The sequence below is a fragment of the Terrapene carolina genome, unplaced genomic scaffold (genome assembly GCF_002925995.2).
Source record: "Terrapene carolina triunguis isolate 2854851 unplaced genomic scaffold, T_m_triunguis-2.0 Scaffold88, whole genome shotgun sequence".
Lineage (NCBI taxonomy): Eukaryota > Metazoa > Chordata > Testudines > Emydidae > Terrapene > Terrapene triunguis.
In genome coordinates, this window is record NW_020664439.1 from 620,074 (window position 1) to 646,623 (window position 26,550).

Sequence of the window (26,550 nt, forward strand, 5' to 3'; positions counted from 1 at the left end):
CCCTCTCCTTCGGCCTTTTTCCTGTCTTCTTTTTCCTTATTCACACAGAGGGTCATATTGGCTCTCTAAGCCCCTTGTTCCTGATCCAATGCAGCACTGGTTCACAGGATTTCACTGAATGTGTCTTCCCACCTACTCCAACAGAGGGATGACAAGCAGATGCCAACTCTAGCTCTGTTTGCTCTCACACAAGTAAAAGAATGAAGAGTTAATATCGGTGTCTAACTTGGGAGCGGGCCGGGCAACAATCTTTAAATTTAAACATTGTAAAGAAAAATGTATGCACGTTTACTCAAGCTACCTTTCTCCTTCCTCAAGCTCATCCAGTGCTCTCCTGGTGGGACTGGCTAGACTGGGGGGCGGGGGGGAGTCTCAAACAGCATGGCTGGAGCCCCCCCACTGTGTCTCCCTTTTGTCCCCCCTCCTTGCTGTTCATGGCAGAGGTCTCTCTCAGGCTCCTCCGAGGTCTCCATTGTGGTCTGTGGGGTGCTGGCGAGGTCTCCGCCACATATGGCATGCAGCTTATTGTAAAAGTGCCAGGTTTGCAGCTCAGCACCAGATCAATTGTTGGCCTCCCCGGCCTTGTGGTAGCCCTGGCAAAGTTCCTTCACTTTCACAGGGCACTGCTGCTGATTCTGGTCATATCCTTTTGCCTGTATCTCCCATGTAATCCATTTGTAGATTTCCATATTTCTCAGCTGGTCCATGGCTCTGCCAGGGGCATTGCGGAACAGCTGCTGGAGGACTATTAGGGTATCCAGAGTTCACAGGTCAGTAGGTCGACTATGTTTCCACAACTTTTGGGAGGTGGTTTTACTGCATTGCACTAATAGGATGCTTATGGCGGTAGACAAATTTGAAAGCAGATATGCACAAATTGGTTGACAGAAGACTGACAGTCCATAGCCCTATGTTCACCCCTTTTGCAATACTATGTTAAATATTGCATCAAAGCATACTGTGTAAGGTATCATTTGAACACTCATGATTTGCTGATCATTATTGTCCTGGTAAAATGTGTGGCAACACTGTATGTAAAGATAAGATTCCACTGTATACTATTACCAAGACATGTAACAACATGTTCTGAAGGGCAGTCACAAACAAGTTCCCCAGAGACAAAAGGCTAGCCAATGCCTCAGCCAGGTGTCAATGAGATCAATTGGACCATCACCTGATTAAGTGGCCATTTTCAGCGGGAGAGAGGGTGTGGGCAAAAAAAAAAAAAAGAAAAGAAATCTACATTTTGACAAAGAAGCATCTTAAGGTTCCAGGCTACACAGACATTGTATTCTGAACATCAGCTGGAGATGAGTCTTGTACAAGAGAAAGGGTTATAAGAGGAGAGGCCAGATGCCTCAAATCATCTCTCTTTTGCTCTCTGCCCACAGCACCATCAACCCCTAAAGAATAAAGGAAGCGGCATTGGACTGGGAGGAGGGGAAGGGGGGGGAAATCCTGACTGAAAGAGGTTCAGCCTGTAAGACTGCTGGAACATGTGGTGAGAGACACCTTTGCTTTGTATTCATTTAGCTTGTTAAGTTAGGTGTTAGTTGTGTTTTATCTTTTATTTCCTTGTAACCAATTCTGATTTATATGCCTCATTACTTGTAGTCACTTAAAATCTATCTTTCTGTAGTTAGGACATTTGTTTTGTTGTTTTATCTAAACCAGTGTGTTTGGATTGAAGTGTTTGGAAAACTCCATTTGGGATAACAAGACTTGTGCATATCATTTTCTATTAATAAATATGACAGACTTCATATGAGCTTGTGTTGTGCAGGAGGGTGCTGGGCAGTACAAGATGCACATTTCTGGGGGAAAGTCTGAGGCTGGGAGTTTGCTGGTGTTGCCCACAGTGTAATTCATGAATGGCTGGCTATAGCACTCATACACTATAGCTGGGAGCGATTTTCATGCTGGAGGCTGAGAGAGAGCAGACCAGGAGTGGTTGCTCTCACAGCGAAGCATGTAAAAGGCACCCCAGGTCGGGAAATTGAGGGGACACAGCTGTCCCTCAGTCCAGATTGTACCCTGGATAATGTCACAAAGATGACTTACATTGACTTAACTTTGTAGTGTAGACCAGGCCTAAGTAAGGATTTAGTAGACTAACTTAGGCTCCCATTTCTTAGGAATCTCAGCCCTAGGTTTTAAAAATATTTAAATTTTGGACCAAACTAATTAAGATCTAATAAGTAAAAAATCGTTTGGTTTACAACATACAATCTTTACGTTACTACATCTTCTCTCAAGGCTAAACATTATCATTTCAGTTAGTGTCCCATCACACCAGTCCCATGAGCATTTTTTCATCTTTGTAGCCTTAACTAATAATTAACCAGATTAATTTCTGTAACTACACCGAAGTCAACAATGTTACATCAGGGATGGATTTGGCTCTACATTCTGAATGTGGTATAACCAGGGCCTTATAAAAGACAACAATTTAGTAAACAACTGTATGCTCACTATGTTTTCTCCTCCCCTGTTGCTCACCTGGAGAATTCTCTGCAAGATTGAGGGAAGGGCAATAAATGCAGCCATGTTGTTTAGCACTTGCATTGTCAAACTCTTCAGAGCTGAAATAATAAATATGTAAAAGTCATGCACAACTGGCCAGAACTGGAGATTTATAAAAACAATAATATGTTATATTAAGAGTTCACAAGGATGTTTATACTCCTTTGTTTTCAAAAACATGATTAACATTTACAATAAAAAATAGTTATAATGACCAGAGAATTATACAATAAAATTACAATTCTTTATATTTAAAAATCCATGTAATTTTCAGGTACGTTTTTGGGACTCACACACTACACTATGATTCTCCCCCCAACACACACACACACAAATTGCCTCACAGTCTGGGACCTTCCTGAATTTATTTTTCTAATCTGGTTATCTACTGCAATTCAAATTTCCCTATTGCCATCAAGTATAAACCTGCAAAACTTATTCACATGAATAGTCTTATTAACTTCAACATTTTCCACTGGTGGCCAACAATTCTGTTATCTGTGTGCCCAACCTAAAAAAGTCAGGACCTGCAGGAGCTCAGCACCTCTGAACAAAATACAGGCCCTTAGGTGATACTCTGGTTATCACACAAAGTGCATCCTTTGTGAATGATGGCTCTGTGATGATTTTATAACTTCTTCTCAGTAACCGTGCTCAGTTTGGTTTCCCTTCACATTACGAAGGACCCTGACCAAGAGTAAGGAAGCTCTGGAGGCAGTGTGACGAGACATGGATGCCCTTATAGCTGTATAGCAGTGATGCCTAAGGGTCAAACATATGACAAAAAACTCAGGCGGTCACAATGCTTCAGGCCTGTTTCCTCTTTCTGGCAGCACAAAGGGAGGAGATGCCACCTGTAATTGCCATGACGTGGAAGAGTCTCCAGCAGCTCTCCTCCTCAGGGCTCACATGGGGACTGGTGAGGCAGTGGCTGGTATATGGTCCCATGGGGGTCGATGTCAGCCAACTTGTGCTAGAGCAGCCCCCAGGCTGCTGTAACCTGCGCCAATGCTGAGGCAGAGAATCAAAGACCTGATTGTTTCCTCAGCTTCTTCTCTTTCTACTCTCCTGCACTGCCCTGTACTAGACTTTCACCAAGGTGCAGGGCAGGCAGAATCAGCTCGAGTATATCTAGGGAGCAGGCACAGACCCACAGATCTTGCTGATGAAAATATCTGATTAAGAGTGCACAGGCATGTGCACACCCTGATGTGGAGCACTCAAAGAACTGCTCTCTTCTCCCTCCGCTGGAATTCAGCAGGTGGCCAGCGGGGGAGCTGCTGAGCTGCTGCAGAAGAGAAGGGACTGCTGCTGCTCAGAACATTCATGTCACATCAAAGCAGGTCCTGGGGCTGTACGGGGAAGCATATGGAACAACTGGGCAGGTGGTGCCGACTCCCCCACCACCCTCACAGTAATGGCCAGATTCAAACCCTTCTGTTTAAAAATCATTGGGTGTGATTCAGGAAATATCTTCAATTCATAACAAAGAGTTGCCTTTAATAATTCAAAGCCATGAGGGCTACAGTGTTCTCTGTGCCATGGGCTGGACACGCCTCCTGTCAAGGTTGTGCCTTTCATAATCTATTTCAGCACACGTTCCAGGCCCCTGTTCACTGGATTCTCAGGGGCAATAGCTATACAACTCTTCGGGACTGGGATGGCCTTTTTATTATGTGTATACAGTTCTCAGCAGAATGGGTCCCAGCTTCCTGATTGGACATCTAGGCACTATGGCAATATAAATATTAAACAATAACCCACTTTAGAATGGAATAAAACTGGTTATAATTCGGGATCAAGTGTGAAAAGGGAGGGCAATAGTTCCTTTACACTTTTTCCTCTAAGGGTTGGGTGTTCCCTTCCTTTTTAGGTGCATTAACCCAGAGAACCACCTTCAATTTCCAGAATTAATTTTAATAATGAGCTTGCTTAAATGGATAAGTTAGACTCAATGGCTCCCCTTTGCCAAAATGCGATGGCACACCCTATCTTTGGCCGTGGCTCTGATGACAGATGATCCTCGCTCTCCAGAGATCACTGTGTGGATTAAAAGCCCCAGGTTCTTAGTCAATGCATGGTCACCCTCCACTGATGAGCCAGCAAAACCCTATCCACTCATTGCACAAAGAGACAGTGACCTGCTGTTAGAGGAAACAGTCACTGGATTGCACTGGGACTGCAGTATTTACTGCACCAATGGGTTGTGGAAACTGATGGGGAAAAGGAAGGAGAAAATGGAGGCAAGGAAGAACTATCAGATGATCCCAGAGGTCCACGACTTTCCCAAAAGCCTCAGAGCAGAGTTAGCACAGTGAGTTGCTATTGTGCACACAGAGGCAAGAGACCGGAGCTGTGATGCAGTTACCAAACCTAACCAGGGAAGCTGTGCAGGTACTAAGAATTTTGACCCATGCGCTCCCTTTATAGTCATGGATGGTTGGAGTCAGCCCAGCGGTTTGTTCCAGACTAGTGGACTTGAATGTGTATGAGGAAGATAGGAGGGAGGCAGTATGGTCTAGCAGGTGAGAACTGGACTAGCAGCCAGGAGACCTAGGTTCTAGTCTCAGCTTGGCCGCTTATCTAATCTGACGCTGGACAAATCACTTCCCCTCCCACCTTTGTCTGTTTTATCTATTTAGACTGTCAGTTCTTCAGGGCAGTGATTGTTTGTACAGCACCCAGCACAAAGGAGCATCACGATGCTACCATCATAGAAATAAGACAATAGCATGAGAAAATTCTTAAGTGTGGGAAGGCAATAGTGTATTATCTACCTACGGAGAGGGGATGGAGGCAGACAGAATAGGGTTAATTTTTAAGGCAACAAATGGAAATGTTTAATCTGATTTCTTCTTCTTCTTCTGGCATTGGGCAGAAGAAATACCGATGATATCAACTGTTAACACACAAATGACAACCACCCAGTTACAAATAATGGGCATGCACTTCCTTGCTTGTGTTTCTGTGTCAGATTTGCTGTGTGTGCCATCTAACTGTTGCACAACCAAGTTTTCTGTATAAATTCACTTCAATTTATCTGAAAGTACCTACAGGAACTCCTAGTGCATGCACATCACTTGCACGCATACAGAATAACTATGGTGGATCAGTATCCAGAGAATGAACCCAAAAGACCCCAAATCTACCCCCTAATGGAAAGCCTAAGAAACGTACAGGCCTTGAAGCAAAACTGACCTATATTGGTCCAAGGAAAAGAGTTCCAGAGTCATTTAAAGCAATAGGTTTTTAACTCAGATGCCACAGCTAATTGCAAATGCCACTGAGCCACACGAGGAGGCAAGTAGTGTAAGTAGCCAGGACCAGATGATTTAGGACTTTACAGGTCAAACAAAATAACTTACATTGTACTTGAAAGGCAATAGGGACCAGTGCAGACATTGCAACACAGGTGTAATGTGCTCCTGGTAAAAAGTGCTACTTCACAGCTGGAAGAGAGTAACAGCACTTTTCACACAGGTGCACACCCTAGCTTTGTTTCGGAGTTGTACACTAGTTCAGTCACAATGCTTACTTCCTCATGTTTGGTCAGGAGAAAAGGAGAAAAAAAAACTGAGGTCACATTTTCAGTGGTATCTGGTGCCACATGGTGCCAACAAACTTACCTTCAGAATATTGACACAACACTGTCGAACTGGATAGCTTCTGTGGCGACATCATAGCCTCCAGGAGAGGAAACCAGAGTGCCTAGAATAATTAAGTGCACAATAAATTCTACAACTCTGGCAAAAATAATTACTAGCACTATCAAGCGATTAAAAAAGGAATAGCAATTAATGGCACTGTTAAACAACAATACAATACCACTTATTTTAAATATTTTTGGACGTTTACTACATTTTCAAATATATTAATTTCAATTACAACACAGAATACAAAGTGTTCAGTGCTCACTTCATATTTTTGATTACAAATGTTTGCACTGTAAAAAACAAAAAAAAATTATTTTTCAATTCACCTCATACAAGTACTGTAGTGCAATCTCTTTATCATGAAAGTTGAACTTACAAATGTAGGATTACGTACAAAAAAAATGCATTAAAAAATAAAACAATGTAAATCTTTAGAGCCTTTAAGTCCACTCAGTCCTACTTCTTGGTCAGCCAATCACTCAGACAGACAAAAAACTGGTTACAATTTGCAGGAGATAATGCTGCCTGCTTTTTGTTTACAATGTCACCTGAAAGTGAGAACAGGCGTTCGCATGGCACTGTTGTAGCCAGCGTTGCAAGGTATTTACGTGCCAGGTGCGCTAAAAATTCACATGTCCCTTCGTGATTCAACCAGCATTCCAGAAGACATGCTTCCATGCTGATGATGGGTTCAGCCTGATAACGATCCAAAACAGTGCAGACAGACGCATGTTCATTTTCATCATCTGAGTCAGATGCCACCAGCAGAAGGTTCATTTTCTTTTTTGGTGGTTTAGGTTCTATAATTTCTGCATCAGAGTGTTGCTCTTTTAAGACTTCTAAAAGCAACACCTCGTCCATCTCAGATTTTGGATGGAACTTCTGATTCTTAAACCTTGGGTCAAGTACTGTAGCTATTTTTACAAATCTTACATCGGTACCTTCTTTGCGTTTTGTCAAATCTGCTGTGAAAGTGTTCTTAAAATGAACATGTGCTGGGTCATCATCCGAGACTGCTATAACATGAAATAGACGCAGAATGTGGGTAAAACAGAGCAGGATACATACAATTCTCCCCCCAAGGAGTACAGTCACAAATTTAATTGACGCATTATTTTTTTAACAAGCATCGTCAGCATGGAAGCATGTCCTCTGGAATGGTGGCTGAAGCATGGAAGGGGCATACGAAGGTTTAGCATATCTGGCATGTAAATACCTTGCAACGCCAGCTACAAAAGTGCCATGCGAATGTCTGTTCTCACTTTCAGGTGACACTGTAAATAAGAAGCAGGCAGCAGTATCTCCCGTCAATGTAAACTAACTTGTTTGTCTTAACGATTGGCAGAATAAGAAGTAGGACTGAGTGGACATGTAGGCTCTAAAGTTTTACACTGTTGTGTTCTTGAGTGCAGTTATGTGACCAAAAAAAAAAAAATCTGCATTTATAAGTTACACTTTCACGATAAAGAGATTGCACTTCAGTACTTGTATGAGGTGAATTGAAAAATACAACAATATTTCTTGTTTATCATTTTTACACTGTATATATTTGTAATAAAAAATAATATAAAGTGAGCACTGTATACTTTGTATTGTGTGTAATTGAAATCAATATTGAAAATGTAGAAAAACATGCAAAAATATTTAATAAATTTCAATTAGTAATCTATTGTTATAAGTGTGATTAATTGAGATGAATTTTCTAATTATTTTTTAATTAACTGATTAATTGACAGTCCTAGTGATTACATTAATTTAGCTTTATTTTTAACCTCCACCAGTTTAATTACATATTATGAAAAAGAGGATTAAACACTTTGTTTCCATTGTTGGCTCAGTGTTACAATATGTTACAGGACTGCTGTGATGTTTAATTTGTTTTTTAAACACAGTGAAAAGTTGCTCTAGTGCAGGGATTGGCAACCTTTGGCACGCGGCTCGCCAGAGTAAGCCCCCTGGCGGGCCGGGCTGCTTTGTTTACCTGCCTCATCCATAGGTTTGGCTGAGCATGGCTCTCACTGGCTGCGGTTCGCCGTCCCAGGCCAATGGGGGCTGCGGGAAGCGGCACAGGCCGAGGGATGTGCTGACCGCCGCTTCCCGCTGCTCCCATTGGTCTGGAGCAGCGAACTGCGGCCAGTGGGAGCCGCGATCAGCCGAACCTGCGGACGTGGCAGGTAAACAAACCGGCCCAGCCTGCCAGGTGGCTTACCCTGGCAAGCCGCGTGCCAAAGGTTGCCGATCCCTGCTCTAGTGCTTGACAGCCTGGCAGACCTACTCTTTTTAGAGAGTGGGGAAGGTATCTGCTTGGAATTTGAGGACAGGAGAGTCCCTGATTGAGCTCTTCGTGTGTTCATTTCCTGGGGCAGTGACCATGTAGGAGACTCGAGGTTGCTTTGACTTCACTAACTGGTGGGAGCACTGTCCTTATTTACTCCTTATTGATGTTGTAAGCTCTTCAGAGCAGGGACAGTTTTATTTTATGTTTACACAGAAGTTAGCACAATGGGGCCCTAGGTTCCACTGTACTATAAACACACACATAAGAATTAATAATAAGGAAACCATGTAACCAGTCGTCAGTCCAATCATGTAACCAGTTCCATACTCACTCCCAGAAATTGTTGGATAAAAAGTTGCATAAATCCAGAAAACCCTGTCTGTATATCATAAACCAACTCTGCCTCTGGTGACCCAGGAGGGTCATTAAATGTAACTACTCAGAAACCAAGGAAGTGCAAAGCCAACAAGTGAACCAGTAAGAAGAGCAGGGGTTCTCAAACTGGGGGTCAGGACCCCTCAGGGAGTCACGAGGTTCTTACAGGGGAGGGGGGGTCGTGAGCTGTCAGCCTCCACCCCAAACCCTGCTTTGCTTCCAGCATTTATAATGGTGTTATAAATTAAAAACACCTTTTTATATATTTGGGGGAGGGGGGTGTCGCACTCAGAGGCTTGCTATGTGAAAGGGATCACCACTACAAAAGTCTGAGAACCACTGAGTAAGAGTGTAAGAGCCAGTATTACTCAACTCTCACTTGCTCCAAATGTTAGGCATATAGCAACAGAAGCATTGCATCTGCAGTTACCGCATGACAGATGTTCTCTAACACATGGCAGTGTACAATAATACACAACATGTATCTTTTCTTGTATGTTTATTATAGAGTACAACTTTAGGCATTTAATTAAATAACTAATTCTCATTCTTATTCATTTGACAAAATATGCCTGGAAGCTTTAGTAATTTTGTGCAATGCCCAAGAAATGGCCATTAGAACAAACAAGTGGAAGTTTCAGTTATTTGGCAGGATGACTAATGCACACAGTGGTCACTACTAAAAGCAGCATTTGCCAGCAGTTACCACAGTCTTTCTCCAGACTTCGGAGAGATATGTAGTGACTGAATAGTAGCAGTGGGCAAATGCTGACTTTTAAATGGACTCTACTGTAGACAGAATGGCCAGTTCACCCCTGCACTAAAGTGCAGTCTCCTCTGAGGTGACGCATGATAGCTGTTTAGCACCCAGAGCACCACAATAACACTAAGACAAGAAAGAAAGAAAATACTATGTCAAATTAACACTACTGGGGGAATGTATGAAGGCAGAATGTAATTACATGCTTTCTAAGTGGAATTTGTCCAGGTCACAAAATATATAGTTCTGTTGGAACTTTCCTGAACTGCCAGAAAAGCACCAGTCTTCAATGAGCTCCCTGCAGAATTCCTTCCTGCTCCCACTATGGATACAAGAATTCTTTGGGAGCCCCTTACTCACTTTCATATTTGAACAAAAAAAGCTAGGCCTGTGTGTCTAGCAAGGAAGAGGGATAACAGTCAAGCTCTTATACAGCATTTTTTCATCCACAAATGTCAATGGAAAACACGCATCATCCCAATATTATAGATGGGGAAACGGAGGCTCAGGGAGATTAAGGGATTTGCTAAAAGTCAAAAGTCACAGAGTTAGTGGCACAGTTGGGAAAAGATCACAGGACTCTTGATTCCCAGCCCAATGCTTTATCCACTGAACCAGTCTGCCTCTGCAGAACCTGAGTTTTTGAGTTCAGACACAAAAGGTTACTTACCTTTTAACTGGTGTTCTTTGAGATGTGTGGTCCTGAAGTGTACTCCACTGTGGGATGCACATGCTCCATAAGCCTGAGAGTGGAGAATTTTTGCAAGCAGTGTCCATTGGTCTGCACCTGTGCCCCTGTTCTCCTTGTGCTCTACACGGAGGGCATAAGGGGCAGGGCAGACTGCCTGCCTGTTCAGTTCCTTCTCTACTGCGAATCTTGGCCAAAATCCAAAGCAGAGGGAAAGGAGGGCAGGTAGTAGAATAAAGATAAGGACCACACATGTTGAAGAAGAAATGGTTACTCACCCTGTGCAGTAACTATGGTTCTTCGAGATGTCCACCCTCCCCCATGAGTGCTCCACTCTAGATGGGCCTGGACCCCTGTGCCTTTGATCAGAGATTTCTCATAGCAGTATCAGCCCACGCACGGTGTTACTCAGTCTCGTACACTGTGCCATTGTTATACAGCATTGCATGGGCGAACTGCCCTCAGCTCCTTCTCTATCATGAAGCCCTATAGCAGAGAGCTCTCAAGCAGAAGGCAAGGAGGGTGGGTAGTAGAGCACCAATGTGGGGGGGACACATCTTGAAGAACTATGTGTCCTTTTCCAGGGATGGTATTATTGATGCCAGCGTAACCATACAGAATTTTAGTTTGCCAATAAAAAAGTTGAGTAGTTGTGGGTTGAAAATGGGTCTTCATCCTCTTTACTTTTTGGGAACTAGGAAATATTTTCAATAGAAATCTTTTCCCTGATGTTGAAGAGGTACCCACTCTGTTGCTCCGCACTGAATGAGAGATTTTTCCTCCTGGAGGAGGATCTCTTTGTGAGAGTGGTCCCTGGAAAGGGACAGGGAAGGGGAAGAGAAACTTAATGTTATAGACCGAATGGATGATATCCAGCCCCCATTTGTCTGTTGTTATGGGGAAAAAAGAGTGCTAGCTGGCCACCAAAGGAGATCTCAGGATTGGGTGGGGGTGACCTCAACAGTGGTTTTCAACTCCCGAATGTCTTGTCAAAAGTATCTTTCAGCTGGGAGGGAAGTTGGGTCGATGTGGAAGGTGCTGGGTATGGTGGCTTTTGCACCCTCTGCTCTGTCTTTTATAAGGTGGTTCCTATGCTGATAGTAAAATGATTGAGGCATAGGCCTCAGTTTGTATGGTCACTTATGGTATTTCCTCTTCAGGCCTAGTGTGTATATACCAAGGGAGCAGAGGGGAACCCTGGAATCCTTTAATGAGTGCAAAGACTCATGTGTCTTTTCATTGAAAAGACTGATCTTGAAATGCAAGTACTCTACGGCAGGGGTGGCCAACCTGAGCCTGAGAAGGAGCCAGAATTTACCAACGTACATTGCCAAAGAGCCTCAGTAATATGTCAGCAGCCCCCCCATCAGCCCTGCCGATCAGTGTCTCCCCATCCCTCCCCGCACCTCCCGATCAGCTATTTTGTGGCGTGCAGGAGGCTGGGGGGGGGGGGCGGAGGAGGAGAAGCGAAGGCATAGCAGGCTCAAGGGAAGGGGTGGAGTGGGGGCAGAGCCAGGGGTTGAGCAGTGAGCACCCCCCAGCACACTGGAAAGTTGGCGCCTGTAGCTCCAGCTCCGGAGTCAGTGCCTATATAAGGAGCCGCATATTAACTTCTGAAGAGCTGCATGTGGCTCCGGAGCCACAGGTTGGCCACCCCTGCTCTACAGTGTTCTTGACCTCTCTGGGAAACCTCGAAGAGTGTAGCCATGATTCCTGGTGCATCACAATGGCAGTTGCCATCGATCTTGATGCGGCATCAGCTGCATCAATTTCAGATTGCAATGAAGTTCTGGCCACCAGCTTGCCTGCATCAACGAGGGCCTGAAAGTGAGCGCTGTCCTGCTAGGGTAATTTGTCCTTAAAATCCAGGAACTCTAAATAATTCAGAAAATTGTAATTGACCAATTTGATAGTTAGATATTCTAAACTGGAGGCTAGCAGACATAAAGACCTTCCTCCCCAGAAGGTCCAGGCATTTGGCCTGCTTATAGGTGGGGTGCTCCTGAGTGTTGCTGTCTAGATCTTTTGTGGCAGCCTGAACAACAAGGGGTGAGTAAATAGAAACTCCACTTCCTTAGCCAGGACAAAGCATTGCTTCTCTGCCCTCTTCGAGGTAGTTGTGCATGTTGCCAGTGTGTGCCATATGGTTCTTGACAGTTCCAGTATGGCTTCATTCTCTAGGAGTGCTCTCCAGCTAGATCCTGTGGGTTGCAAGATGCTCAACAGCTTACATTGCGAGTCCTGGACCTTCTCTAAGGAGCTCTAGAGCTCTACCAATATCAGTGCTTAATTTGTAATTAAAGAGGTGCCGGGCTCAAGCAATTAGGTGCCAGGCCCAAGCAAATTTTTTTACTTTCATAACTGATGCGGCAAGCCCAGAGGTGCTGGCGCTATGAACTGCCAAGACTAGAGGTGCAGGGGCTCATCCCTGGCAAGCCCAAGCACAAATTAAGCACTGACCTCCACCCTTTGTAGCAACTACTGGAAGCACTTGCGATCATTCAGAAGGGAATGAGAAATTGGAGTGACTGATTCTTCAGGAGATGAAGATATCCTTGGTATTGGTGGAACCATCTCATAGTCTTTCCCTTCTATAGGATCAGGAGTAAGCTGTAGTTGCTCTCTTGAAGAGAAGAGATGGGGTATGTGTGATGTTACTGATATAATCTGGGACCATATAGAACATGGTTGCAACCAAAGTCCTGTAGTGGCACCAAATCTTGTATAAAGGGGGTCAAATTAGGTGTCTTAGACAATGTTAGGGTTTGCTGGTTATAATTATGCTGTCTATATGTGTGTATCAATTTTGTAGTTGACATTGTGAATATTGGCTGTAAACTGTCTATATTTCAAACTTATGCTATGCTTCTGGGAGACATCCCAGACAAGCTGGTGTTAGCTCTGCCTAGCCTGCTTGATGGCCCATTAAGGACCATCAGCTATACAATTGACCCATTGAGAGACGGCAGATACGCCTTGCAACTCAGCAAAGTATGCAGGGACTGGCCCACGTGACTCCAGACTCCATTTTGCTGTAATTTTCCACAGTAAGGACAAAGAGGTGTTCTTACACCTGGAAAGGACTATAAAAGGCTGATGCCTCTCCTCCATCTTGTCTTCAATCCTGCTTCTTACCTCTGGAGGGACTTTGCTACAAACTGAAGCTCTGAACAAAGGACTGAGGACCCATCCCAGCTGGGGATGGACTCCAGAGACTTGATTTTGAACCTGCAGTTTATTTCATCACTGCTACAAGCCTGAACCAAGAACTTTGCCATTACTGTATGTAATTGATTCCATTTAACCAATTCTAGCTCTCATCTATATCTTTTTCCTTTTATGAATAAACCTTTAGATTTTAGATTCTAAAGGACTGGCAACAGCGTAATTTGTGGGTAAGATCTGATTTATATATTGACCTGGGTCTGGGGCTTGGTCCTATGGTATCAGGAGAACCTTTCTTCTTTTATTGAGGTATTAGTTTTCATAATCATTTGTCCCCATAACGAGTGGCACTGGTGGTGATACTGGGAAACTGGAGTGTCTAAGGGAATTGCTTGTGTGACATGTGGTTAGACAGTGGGGTGAGACCGAAGTCTTCACTGTCTGGCTGGTTTGGTTTGTCTTAGAGGTGGAAAAACCCCAGCCTTGGGCTGTAACTGCCCTGTTTTAAGCAATTTGTCCTGAATTGGCACTCTCAGTTGGGTCCCGCCAGAACCAGCATCGTTACAGTATGACTCCCTGTTAGATTGCACAGACCTTGGGTATTGTGCATATGGTCCCTGGGCCCCAACAGAGCCAGTGGGAAGGGTTGAAGGTGGGTTGTGGAGGTTGCCAAGGCCTGGGGTACCCTGGTCATGAGGGTGGTGTCCTGGTTTGGATAAGGCAGGCTGGTTCCAGGAAGCTCTTGGTCTTCTGTCTGGATTTATCTCCCTTGGTGGAGGCGATGATGGTTTCTCCAGCATATCTGATTCCCCCAACAAGAAGGTCCAATGCAGCTTGATCAGCGGTGCCCTTATGGGACCTACCGCTAGTTTTGAGGGCCCTGATAAGCCATCCCTTCAAGCCACCAACTTCAATATCGGCCTTTTATCTATTGAGATGCGTTCCTTAGTAGCTGTCATGGCCACCAAGCAAGTGTCTGAGCTGACAGACTTTTTCATACAGGAACCTTACTGCATGTTCCACAAAGACAAGGTGGTGCTCGGGACACCAGAATCCTTTTTTCCTAAGGTAAATCCCTCCCTTCCACACTTCCGAAGAGGTGGTGCGCTTCCTTCGTTCAGTCCAAAACCACAACATCCAACTGATAAGTTGTGTCAAAAAGCATCAAGAAACTATTTCAAGCATACAGAATTCACAAGAAGATTGGGCTTCTTATTAGTGTCCTTTCACCTGAGATGCCAGGAACTCAGATTCCAAGCCCCCCATCACTAGGTGGATTAGACTATGTATCATAGAGGTCTACAAACCATCAGAGGCTCCTATCCCAGAATCTGTTGTCCTTTTGTTGGGGGGACATCTGTGAGGATGGAGAGACACAGAAGCGGCTCTGTCTGAAGGCCGAACTGTATTTTCTCCTGAGGGCACTTAGAGGAGAATGGAGAGACTGTTTGGATTTTGCTGCATTGTTAGCCACCACCTTTGCAGCTTTTCTCCAAAAATGAAGATGCCTGTAAACTTGGCCATGCATAGGACCTGCTTAGAGTGAGTATCCACCTTCAGGGTCAGAGTCATAGATTGCACCTGGCCACTTAGCTGGAAGCTATGGCTCAGGCTGAGAAAATCATTGTATGCACTGAGGCATCATTTAGGGAGACTTTCTTAAAACAGAGCCAAAGTCAGGGTGAACTCTGTACTCAATGACTTTGAGATCTTCCAGATGGGAAAGAGATGCTCCTGCAAAGCAGGTGGCTGCCAGGGACACTTGGAGGGTGGCAGAGGAGGCTTCAACGCTTTTTGGGGGAGTGGTTTCCATCCTTCTATCTGTGGGTTCCTTAGGACAGAACTCTCCTGCTGCCCCCAAGGGAATAGCCATATCCCTGGTAAGGGATAGAAACATAGAACTGGAAGGGACCTCGAGAGATCATCTAGTCCTGGCACTCAAGGCAGGACTAAGTATTATCTAGACCATCTCTGACAGGTGTTTGTCCAACCAGCTCTTAAAAATCCCCAATGATGGAGATTCCACAACCTCCCTAGGCAATTTATTCCAGTGCTTAACCACTCTGACAGTTAGGAAGTTTTTCCTAATGTCCAACCTAAACCTCCCTTGCTGCAATTTAAGCCCATTGCTTCTTGTCCTATCCTCAGAGGTTAAGAACAACAATTTTTCCTCCCTCCTCATTATAACAACCTTTTATGTACTTGAAAACCGTTACGTCCCCTCTCAGTCTTCTCTTCTCCAGACTAAACAAACCCAATTTTTTCAATCTTCCCTCATAGGTCATGTTTTCTAGACCTTTAATCATTTTTGTTGCTCTTCGCTGGACTTTCTCCTATTTGTCCACATCTTTCCTGAAATGTGGCACCCACAACTGGACACAATACTCCAATTGAGGCCTAATCAGTGCAGAGCGGAATGGAAGAATTACTCTAAGTGTCTTGCTTACAATACTCCTGTTAATACATCCCAGAATGATGTTTGCTTTTTTTTTTGCAACAGTGTTACACTGTTGACTCTCATTTAGCTTGTGATCCACTATGACCTCCAGATCCCTTTCTGCAGTACTCCTTCCTAGGCAGTCATTTCCCATTTTGTATGTGTGCAATTGATTGTTCCTTCCTAAGTGGAGTACTTTGCATTTGTCCTTATTGAATTTCATCCTATTTACTTCAGACCACTTCTCCAGTTGTTCAGATTATTTTGAATTTTAATCCTATCCTCCAAAGCACTTGCAACCCCTCCCAGCTTGCTATCGTCCACAAACTTTCTAAGTCTACTCTCTATTATGCCATTATCTAAATCATTGATGAAGATATTGAACAGAACTGGACCCAGAATCGATCCTTGCGGGACCCCACTCATTATGCCCTTCCAGAATGAGTATGAAACACTGATGATTACTCTCTGGGAACGATTTTCCAACCAGTTATGCACCCACCTTATAGTAGCTCCATCTATGTTGTATTTCCCTAGTTTGTTCATGAGAAGGTCATGTGAGACAGTATCAAAAGCCTTACTAAAGTCAAGATATACCACATCTACAGCTGCCCCCCATCCGCAAGGCTTGTTACCCTGTCAAAGAAAGCTATCAGGTTGGTTTGACATGATTTGTTCTTGACAAATCCATGCTGACTGTTATTTATCACCTTATTTTCTTCTAGATGTTTGCAAATTGATTGCTTAATTATTTGCACCATTATCTTTCCGGGTGCAGAACTTAAGCTGACTGGTCTGTAATTTCCCGGGTTGTCCTTATTTCCCTTTTTATAGATGGGCACTGTATTTGCCCTTTTCCAGTCTTCTGGAATGTTTCCCGTCTTCTATGACTTTTCAAAGATAATTGCTAATGGCTCGGATACCTCCTCAGTCAGCTCCTTGAGTATTCTAGGATGCATTTCATCAGGCCCTGGAGATTTGAAGACATCTAACTTATCTAAGTAATTTTTGACTTGTTCTTTCCCTATTTTAGACTCTAATCCTACCTCATTTTCACTGGCATTCACTATGTTAGACGTCCAATCGCCACCCACCTTCTTGGTGAAAACCGAAACAAAGAAGTCATTAAGCACCTCTGCCATTTCCACATTTTGTTATGGTCTTTCCCCCCTCACAGAGCCTACTCGGTCCTTGGTCTTCCTCTTGCTTCTAATGTATTTCTAAAATGTTTTTTTTGTTTCCTTTTATGTCCCTAGCTAGTTTGATCTCGTTTTGTGCCTTGGCTTTTCTAATTTTATCCCTACGTACTTGTGTTATTTGTTTATACTCATCCTCTGTAATTTGACCGAGTTTCCACTTTTTGTAGGACTCTTTTTTGAGTTTTAGATCATTGAAGATCTTCTGGTTAAGCCAGGGTGGTTTCTTGCCATACTTTCTATCTTTCCTACACAGTGGGAGAGTTTGCTCTTGTGCCCTTCATAATGTCTCTTTGAAAAACTGCCAACTGTCTTCACTTGTTTTTCCCCTTAGACTTGCTTCCCATGGGATTTTACCTACCAACTCCCTGAGTTTGCTAAAGTCTGCCTTCTTGAAATCCTTTGTCTTTATTGTGCTGTTCTCCCTCCTACCAATTCCTTAGAATCATGAACTCTACCATTTCATGATCACTTTCACCCAAGTTGCCTTCCACTTTCAAATTCTCAACCAGTTCCTCCCTATTTGTCAAAATCAAATCTAGAGCAGCCTCCCCCCAGTAGCTTTCTCCACCTTCTGAAATAAAAAATCGTCTCCAATACATTCCAAGAACTTGTTGGATAATCTGTGCCCTGCTGTGTTATTTTCCCAACAGATGTCTGGGTAGTTGAAGTCCCCCATCACCACTAAGTCCTATGCTTTGGATGATTTTGTTAGTTGTTTAAAAAAAAGCCTCATTCGCCTCTTCTTCCTGGTTTGGTGGTCTGTAGTAGACCCCTACCATGACATCACCCTTGTTTTTTACCCCTTGTATCCTTACCCAGAGACTTTCAACAAGTCTGTCTCTTATTTCTAGCTCAACTTCAGTCCAAGTGTATACATTTTTAATATATAAGGCAACACCTCCTCCCTGTGGCAGCAGTTTCTGAGCAATAGAGCCCTTTGGTTCTTGAATATTATAGAGCCTGAGGTCACTCAATATATTTGCCCTTTTTAGGCTTGTTCCATTCACCCCTAATCGCTTCCTCAGAGAAGGAGCAAAGGGGTATTGCTGCCTGAGGAGGGAAAAACATTTACTGAGGCTTCATCTCAGGTTTCAGAGCCAGACAGCTCACCTTCCTCAGTGGAGGAGGAGGAAGAGGGGTCTGAGGACTTGTATCTCTTGTATTTTTTGATACTTTTTCTTTCCCCTTTTAGCCTTTTTGAGTTTTTAACTTGTTCTGTGCACTTTAGAAGCCTTGATGCTCTGTTGCAGCTTTGGTGAACTCTCTTATGACTAGCCTTGCTTCGGATCTGGAGTCGTCTCGACAAGTCTCTCTCAGAATGCTCTCCGCTGGGTCCCATTCAAGGGGAAGGGGGGAAACTCATTGTCAGAGCCCTCCTGGTTGGCTTGGGAGGAAAGGGGGCTGATGAGAAGCCCTGCCTCTTTTCCCAGGGTGCACGGGACCCACTTAAGACTTGGAGGGGGACGACTTGTGGCCACGCAAGCCTGTTCTGCAGGGGTCTCAAGGACTTTCCCCCTGAGTTGAGTGGTCGGGGTCCTCCACCCTTTTGGAGCCTCTCCCTGCTCTACACTGGAGTTCTCAGTCCATGTTTCCCCCGTTGGAGTCACAGTAGCTCTGGTAGGTTGTGGACTCCACCTGCTTGTCAGACTCATAGCGGAAGGCTCAGGAAGGGTTAAAACCCCGAAGGGTTAACCAACCCAGAGAGGAGGAGGAATGCTGAGGAGGGAGAACACAGCTCCCCTGTGCCCAAAAAACTGGGCAGAAAAGTTAAAATAGGAAGAGGAAGGGCAGGAGAAAAAAGCCTCCACTGACTTGAAGCCTGGGCCACGTGGCATGCCCTGAGCCCAGCACTACCAGAGAAAAGTTCAACAAGTAACTTCAGGGAAAGCTGGATACCACTAAGGCTAGAAATGCTGCAGCAAAGCTGGAGCACAAGTTCCAACTACCTTCACTGGCAGCAAGAAGGAACTGAGGGTGGGGGGAGCACACAGCCCCCTTTATGGCGTGATATGTCGGCGCCACTCCAGGGGTCGCAGCGGTGCTCTCCCACTATGGATGCTGCTAAGGGAAAAACTTTCGGCACCGGTGCACGTGGCGAGCACGCACACCTACTGTGGAATACACAGGAGCAATCACTCGAAGAAGAACTGGGCAAAAAAGTTAAAATAGGAAGAGGAAGGGGAGGAGAAAAAAGCCTCCACTGTCTGGCAGCAAGCAGAAGTGGTCAGACTATGTGGCGCCAAAACACTGATCCACCGCTGTGAACTGCAGAGAGAGGAGAGCAGCCCACATATCCAGAACTGTGGGAGATATTGGGCTGGAGAAAGGTAGGAAGTGCTGTAGTGACACATACATTCTATATTCCCGGTTTAGAAGCCAAATCATCACTTAAACATTATTTGTTGATTATCACAGCAAGACTTTTAAAGCACAGACCTCTTTTAATTCCTGTGTTATAAGGGGGGCTTCTTAGATACTTCACCTCCCTCTACATATCAGGCCTTACCATTACTCCAATAGTTACCCTGAAGTATGCTCTACAGCAAAGATGACTATTTGTCAGGACCTAGCCTTTTCTACTTTCTCAAAGGGTGTGTTCTCATCAGAATATTACATCCCGTTTCACCACAGACACTCTCCTACGTACATGGAAAATCATCAGACTCCAGGGATATGGCTCTGAAGATCTCATGAACACCACCCTCTGATCACAGAACCACCAGAGCAACAGCCCCGCTTCCTTGTAGGAGGTAAGCCAAAGGCCTTTTGAGTTCCAGTTTCTGGCTAACTCGCCGTACACACAATGGCCCAGCTTGGCAGAACCATGCTTCCACCTACATGTAAGTTGAGATTTGTGCATATAGGTCCCACAAAGCATGCCCAGATCCTGACTTGCAGGTGTGCACTGGGCATTGAGCATGGACAAATCAGGCACATGCAAACGTAGGTGCATAGATGTGAAGCAAATCTGTATAATTATAGGAATCTACCAAATCATAGGTGTGCAGGTCCAATTGAACAAAAGACTAACTTAATGGATACTGAAAATGGAACTCTTCCTTCCATATTTGCATAGTACTACAAGCCCTAGTAACAGTGCCTTTTATCCCCTTACCTCTCGCTGCTGCTGGTTTAAACTATGTGAATTCCTCTGGCAAAGTGCAATTGTTTTCACCAAGGTATCTTCAATATCCTTTAATAAGTGGAGTTCTGTTGATTCTAGGTTAATGAAAAACAAAGAGATTACACCATGGTTCAGATAATTTACCGTGCCATTACTGCTAAATCATTCAAAAAAATAAAACCATGCTGCTCACCTAATAATCTCTTCCCTGTATCACAAACAACTGTTATGAAGACAGGCTCTGACCCTTTTTTGTGGATTCAGCTCTATAGCAGAATAAACTGTGCTTTGCAAAATGCTTTATGCAACCATATTAGTAACATCTGAGTTTTGGCTTAGATATGCCTTGACACTGATTAAAAACATCACATTTTTATTTGCTGCTATTGAGTCCTGGAGCTCATGAACAGAGAGCATAGTAGGAACCACACTAGGTTTCCTGCCAATGTAGCAGAGTTGCTTCCTTTGGGTTATTTGCCTAGTTTTCGGTAATGGTAAAAAATGATATAAAGTGCTGTGAGGCTGTAATATTCGTTTGCTGCAGAAGCAAGAGGTAAATTTCTTCATTTCATTACTGCATGTTTCCTGACGAAGAGCATGCCCACAGTGAGGTACACAGAGTAGTGGGTTTCAAAAAACAGGAACTGCTATATCAGACCACTGATGGATTCAGTCTAGTTGTGTCCTACTTCCAAGAGTGGCCAATACCAATTACTTCAGAAAAAAAAATGTTAAAAACCTCACCCTGGACAATCATCACATAACTTGTTCAAAAGGGAAGAGAAAGTTACTCACCTTGCAGTAACTGAGGTTCTTCAAGATGTGTGTCCCTGTGGGAGCTCCACTCCAGGTGACGGTGCATCCCGGCGCTGTTGATCGGAGATCTTTGGTAGCAGTGCATGGTCGGGACACACACTCAGCTGCTGTCTCACGGCGTCGTTAGGGTCTGCCTGAGCTGCGCATTCCACACACACCTCAGTTTCTTCTCTACTGTAGAGTTGTCTGATTAGTACTCCAAAGTAGAGGGGAGGAGGGTGGGTAGTGGAGCACCCACAGGGACACACATCTCTAAGAACCTCGGTTACTGCAAGGTGAATGTCATAACTATAAAGGGAAGGGTAACAGCCCTCCTGTGTACAATACTATAAAATCCCTCCTGGCCAGAGACACCAAAATCCTTTTACCTGTAAAGGGTTAAGAAGCTCAGGTAACCTGGCTGACACCTGACCCAAAGGACCAATAAGGGAACAAGATACTTTCAAATCTTGGTGGGGGCGGAAGGCTTTTGTTTGTGCTCTTTGTTTTGGGGAGTTCGCTCTTGGGACTGAGAGGGACCAGACATCAATCCATGCTCTCCAAATCTTTCTGAACAAGTCTCTCATATTTCAAACTTGTAAGTAAAACAGCCAGGCAAGGCGTATTAGTTTTATCTTTGTTTTCTCAACTTGTAAATGTTCCTTTTGCTAGAGGGTTTACCTCTGTTTGCTGTAACTTTGAACCTAAGGCTAGAGGGGGCTCCTCTGGGCTCTTTGAATCTGATTACCCTGTAAAGTTATTTTCCATCCTGATTTTACAGAGATGATTTTTACCTTTCTTTCTTTAATTAAAAGCCTTCGTTTTAAGAACCTGATTGATTTTTCCTTGTTTTAAGATCCAAGGGTTTGGATCGGTGTTCACCAGGAAATTGGTGGAGAAGTCTCTCAAGGCTACCCAGGGAAGGGTTATAGTACTTGGGAGGGAGATATTCTGGGGGGGAGGTAGACAGAGTTTCCCAAATAACTCATAAATCGTTTGGGTGGTGGCAGCAAAAGCAGATCTAAGCTGGTAGTTAAGCTTAGAGGTTTTCATGCAGGTCCCCACATCTGTACCCTAGAGTTCAGAGTTGGGAAGGAACCTTGATAGTGAGTAACTTTCTCTTCTTCTTCGAGCGCTGTCCCTGTGGGTGCTCCACTCCAGGTGAATGTGAAGCAGTACCCACTATAGTTGGTGGGATTTTGGAGTTGCGTGAGGAATAACAGTAGACAGTACTTTATGGCCAACTATGGCGTCTGCCGTGGTATCCCGTGTGATAGCATAATGTTTGGCAAACGTGAGGTCAGATATCCATATGGCCGCCTTGCATATGTCTAATAGGTGTTGTGACAAAGTTCCTCCTCTACCTTAGTGGGTCCTGCGCTTATTGGCGGATTTGCTCGCTTCACAGATTCACCCTGTGGGTCAGGAAACAGTCCAGAGACCTCCCCCTCTGGTAGAAGCTATAGTCCAGGTCAATTCCTCCTGTGTTTGATCAGGAGTTGGGAGGTATGGGGGGAACCCGGGCCCACCCTCTACTCCGGGTTCCAGCCCAGGGCCCTGTGGACTGCAGCTGTTTAGAGTGCCTCCTGGTACAGTTGCACGACACCTACAACTCCCTGGGATACTTCCCCAATGCCTCCTCCCAACACCTTCTTTGTCCTCACCACCAGACCTTCCTCCTGATGTCTGATAATGCTTGTACTTCTCCATCCTCCAGCAGTACGCCTACTCACTCTCAGCTTCTTGCACACTTCTTGCTCCCAGTTCCTCACACACTCTTCCTCTCCTCTGGCTCCCCGGCTCCCCCTGGCTTGACTGGAATGAGCCCTTTTATAGCATCAGAGGGGCCTTAATTAGAGTCAGGTGCTTAACTGCCTCACCTGACTCTTAGCAGGTTAATTGGAGTCAGGTGGTCTATTAGCCTGGAGCAGCCCCTGCTCTGGTCACTCAGGGAACAGAAAACTACTTATCCAGTGGCCAGTATATCTCCCTTCTGCTACTCTGCTGTTCCCAACTGGTCTGGGTCTATCACAGTACGTTGTGGAGGAAGGCAACAGATATTGACATTGCTCTAGTAGAATGAGTTCTAACACTCTCTGGTGGTTGAACATTCTGGATCTGATAGCAGGATCTGATACAGTCCAAGATCCACTTGGAGAGTCTTTGCTTAGAGATAGTATCACCCTTTGATCTCTCAGTAGTAGAAACAAATAGAACTAAACCATTTCGTAAATCCCCATGGCTGTCAAGATAGAATGCAAGAGCCCGTCGGACGTTGAGGGTATGTAATGCAGCTTCCTGTGGAGTCAAATGAGGATTGGGATGGAATATAGGTAAGTGTATTGGCTGGTTAAGGTGAAAGGTAGACACCACCTTGGGGAGGAAGTTGGGATGGGTTCGCATAGTAACCTTGTCTTTAGAGAAAATGGTGTAGGGAGGGTAGGCCATCAGGGTGCTTATTTTACCAACCCTTCTTGTTGACGTTATGGCAACCAAGAAAGCCACTTTCATGGACATGTGGAGCAGGGATGAGGTGGCCAGGGGCTCGAAAGGGGGTTTCATAAGAGCGTGGAGAACTAGGTTGAGACTTCAGGAGGCTACTGGTGAATGAATCTCAGGGTAGAGATTTTGCAGGCCTGTGAGGAAGTGTTTCTTGGTGGGGTGGGCAAAAAGTGAATAGCGGTCCAGAGTGTCATGGAAGGTGGTAAGGGCCGCAAGGTGTACTCTGATAGAACTGTGCGAAAGCCCATCCTGTTTCAGTTACAAAAGATAGTCTAAGGTATCAGGGAAGGTTGCAGTCTGGGTGTATCAGGCATCTGTGGAAGCACCAGATGGAGAAGCGTTTCCACTTTTGCAGGTAAGTCTTACAAGTGGAGTCCCTTCTACTGTGCAGGAGGATGTGTTGGACCTGTTCCGAGCAGGCTAATTCGTGGGATTGAAATCATGAAGGAACCACACCGTCAGATGGAGTTTGTGGAGCTGCAGATGAAGAAGCCGACTGCAATTCTGGGAGAGGAGATCTGGTCTGTCGGGGAGAGTCCGGGGAGGACAGATGGACATGCATAGCAGGTAAGGATACCATGTCTGCCTGGGCCAAGCTGGGGCAATAAGTATGACCCGAGCCTTGTCCTCTGTGATCTTGCGTAGAACTCTGTGTATCAGTGGAATCGGTGGAAAAGCATACATGAGGGAGTTGTTCCAAGGAATGAGGAACGCATCCCCTAGAGATGCGTTTCCGAGTCCCACTCTGGAGCAAAATAGATGGAATTCGCCGTTTTGAGGAGTGGCAAACAGCTCTATTGATAGAGTGCCCCAGTGGGAGAAGAGCTGTCGGAGTATCGTGGGATGTAATTCCCATTCGTGTTCCTCGGAGAAGTGTCTGCTGAGTGTGTCGGCGGTAGTGTTGTGATACCCAGGCAGGTAGGAAATGGTGATTTTTATGTAATGTTGTATGCACCAATTCCATAACCGGATGGCTTCTGTGCATAGGGAGTGAGATTGTGCTCCTCCCTGCCTGATGGCTCTGAGTTCTAGAAGATTGATGTGCAGATGCATCTCTGAGAGGGACCAGCGGCCCTGTACCTTGCGCTCGCCTAGATGTGCTCCCCAACCTATCTGGGAAGCGTCCATGGTCAACAGGAGTACTGGGGAGTGTGGATGGAAGGGAACACCCATGCATAGGTTCTCTGGTTTTGTCCACCAATGTAGGGAGGCCAATACGTTCGGTGGCGGAGTCAGTGTTATGCAGAAACCGTGTCTGCTGGGTTTGTGGTTGGAGTTGAGCCAACCCTGAAGGCATCTCCTGTGCAGCCTGGTGTATTTGGCCAGGAAGGTGGTGGCTGCTACGTGACCAAGAAGCTGAAGGCAGGTCCGTGCCTGTATTCTGGGGTGAACAGCGATCATGCATATGAGATGCACAATAGTGAGGAATCGCAGGAAGTGTCTGTGTGCTGGATGAATGGATATATGGAAATAGGCGTCTTGTAGGTCGAGGGCTGTGAACCAGTCCCCTTGTTCCAGCACGGGTATTATTGTGCCCAATGTGGCCATCTTGAATTTTTGTACACGTACAAAGTTGTTCAGTTGGTGTAGGTCTAATATAGGTCTCCAACCCCGCCCTTCTTTTGGGTTAGAAAGTAGGAGTAGAATCCTTTTCCCTGATGTTGCGTCGGTACATTTTCGACTGCACCTAGGTGGAGAAGATGAGCCACCTCCACACAGAGAAGGTGCTCATGAGAGGGGTCCCTGAAGAGGGACGGGGAAAGGGAAAGGGTGGGCAGGGAAGATAGAAAAGGGATGGAGTAACCTGACTGAACTATTTCCAGGACCCAGCGGTCCTGCATGATCTGTTGCCAGACATGGTGGAAAGCCTGGAGGCGGTAGCCAAATGGGCAAATAGGCGGCGGAATTAAGGGGTGGTCAAGCAGACCCCCGACCAGCACTTCAAAATTGTTGTTTGTTACCCGATGGATGGGAAGTAGTTGGTTGCGCCTGGTTTTGCCTGCGTCTAGGTGGTTTGTTGAGGTTTCTCCCAGTGTCATACTGTCTAGACTGGGGTCGGCAATATTGTTGTGCGCTGGGCCTCTGATAAGGTTGATACAGTGGTGTCCTGGGGATGAATAGGTATATGCTCAATGTGCGCAAAGTGGCTCTAGAGTCTTTCATAGTGTGAAGGACTTCATCTTTTTTTTGGAAAAGAGTTTATCGTTGTCAAAGGGGGGATCCTCCACTTAGGTCTGCAAATCTTTGGGAATACTGGATGCCGAGAGCCAGGAAAACTGGCGCATCACCACTGCAGTGGTAGTGGTTTGGGCTGCTGATCAGCCACGTCCATGGGTGCTTGTAGTGCCGCCCTAGACACCAATTGACCTTCGACGAGGACTGACTTGAAGTCTGCTCTCCTGTCCTCCGGTATATGGGAGGCAAAATCAAAGAGCTTGTTGTAATTGTCAGTCATAGCTTGCAAGGAGGGCGGAATAATTTGCAATTCTAAATTGTAGTGTAGAAGAGGTATAAACCTTGGGGCCCAGGAGGTCAAGGCATGTGAGGTCCTTGTCCTGCGGAGTGGGCTGGTAAGATGGGCTTCACCTAAACCAAAGTGGATCCAGAGTGCTGGCACTTAACATTAAAAAGATTGCAGAGCAGTTTTTAAACTAAGAGATGGGGGAAAGCCGATTGCTGCAGCGGAGCACGTGGATCGGACAGAGACTTCTCTTAGAGGACAGCCTATTGATGGAGATTCTCTAGGTTCTAGTCAGGAGGAGAGGATGGAAGAGGATAAAGTATGGGCCAGATCAGACCAGAAACATTCTTTTTTATGTGAATCTGACATAACAGAAAAGGGCAGACAAACAGTGACAAATTTTTAAAGTGCTTGTACACAAATGCTAGAAGTCTAAATAATAAGATGGGTGAACTAGAGTACTTCAAGTTAAAGGAGGATATTGATATAATAGGCATCACAGAAACCTGGTGGAGTGGGGACAATCAATGGGACACAATCATTCCGGGGTACAAAATATATCGGAAGGACAGAACAGGTTGTGCGGGGGG

At 45.1% G+C, this 26,550-nt stretch overlaps 1 protein-coding gene across 1 annotated transcript in view; it reads right to left on the bottom strand.

Annotated features, from left to right (window-relative positions):
- The window catches only part of VPS8 (VPS8 subunit of CORVET complex), a 264,409-nt gene that overhangs the window by 65,509 nt on the left and 172,350 nt on the right, over positions 1-26,550 (bottom strand). The window contains exons 40-42 of the mRNA XM_029911106.1: positions 20,194-20,297; positions 6,150-6,231; positions 2,500-2,582 (exon numbers count right to left, since the gene is read on the bottom strand). Of these exons, the coding sequence (XP_029766966.1) occupies positions 2,500-2,582; positions 6,150-6,231; positions 20,194-20,297 (269 nt within the window). The remainder of the gene's footprint in view (positions 1-2,499; positions 2,583-6,149; positions 6,232-20,193; positions 20,298-26,550) is intronic.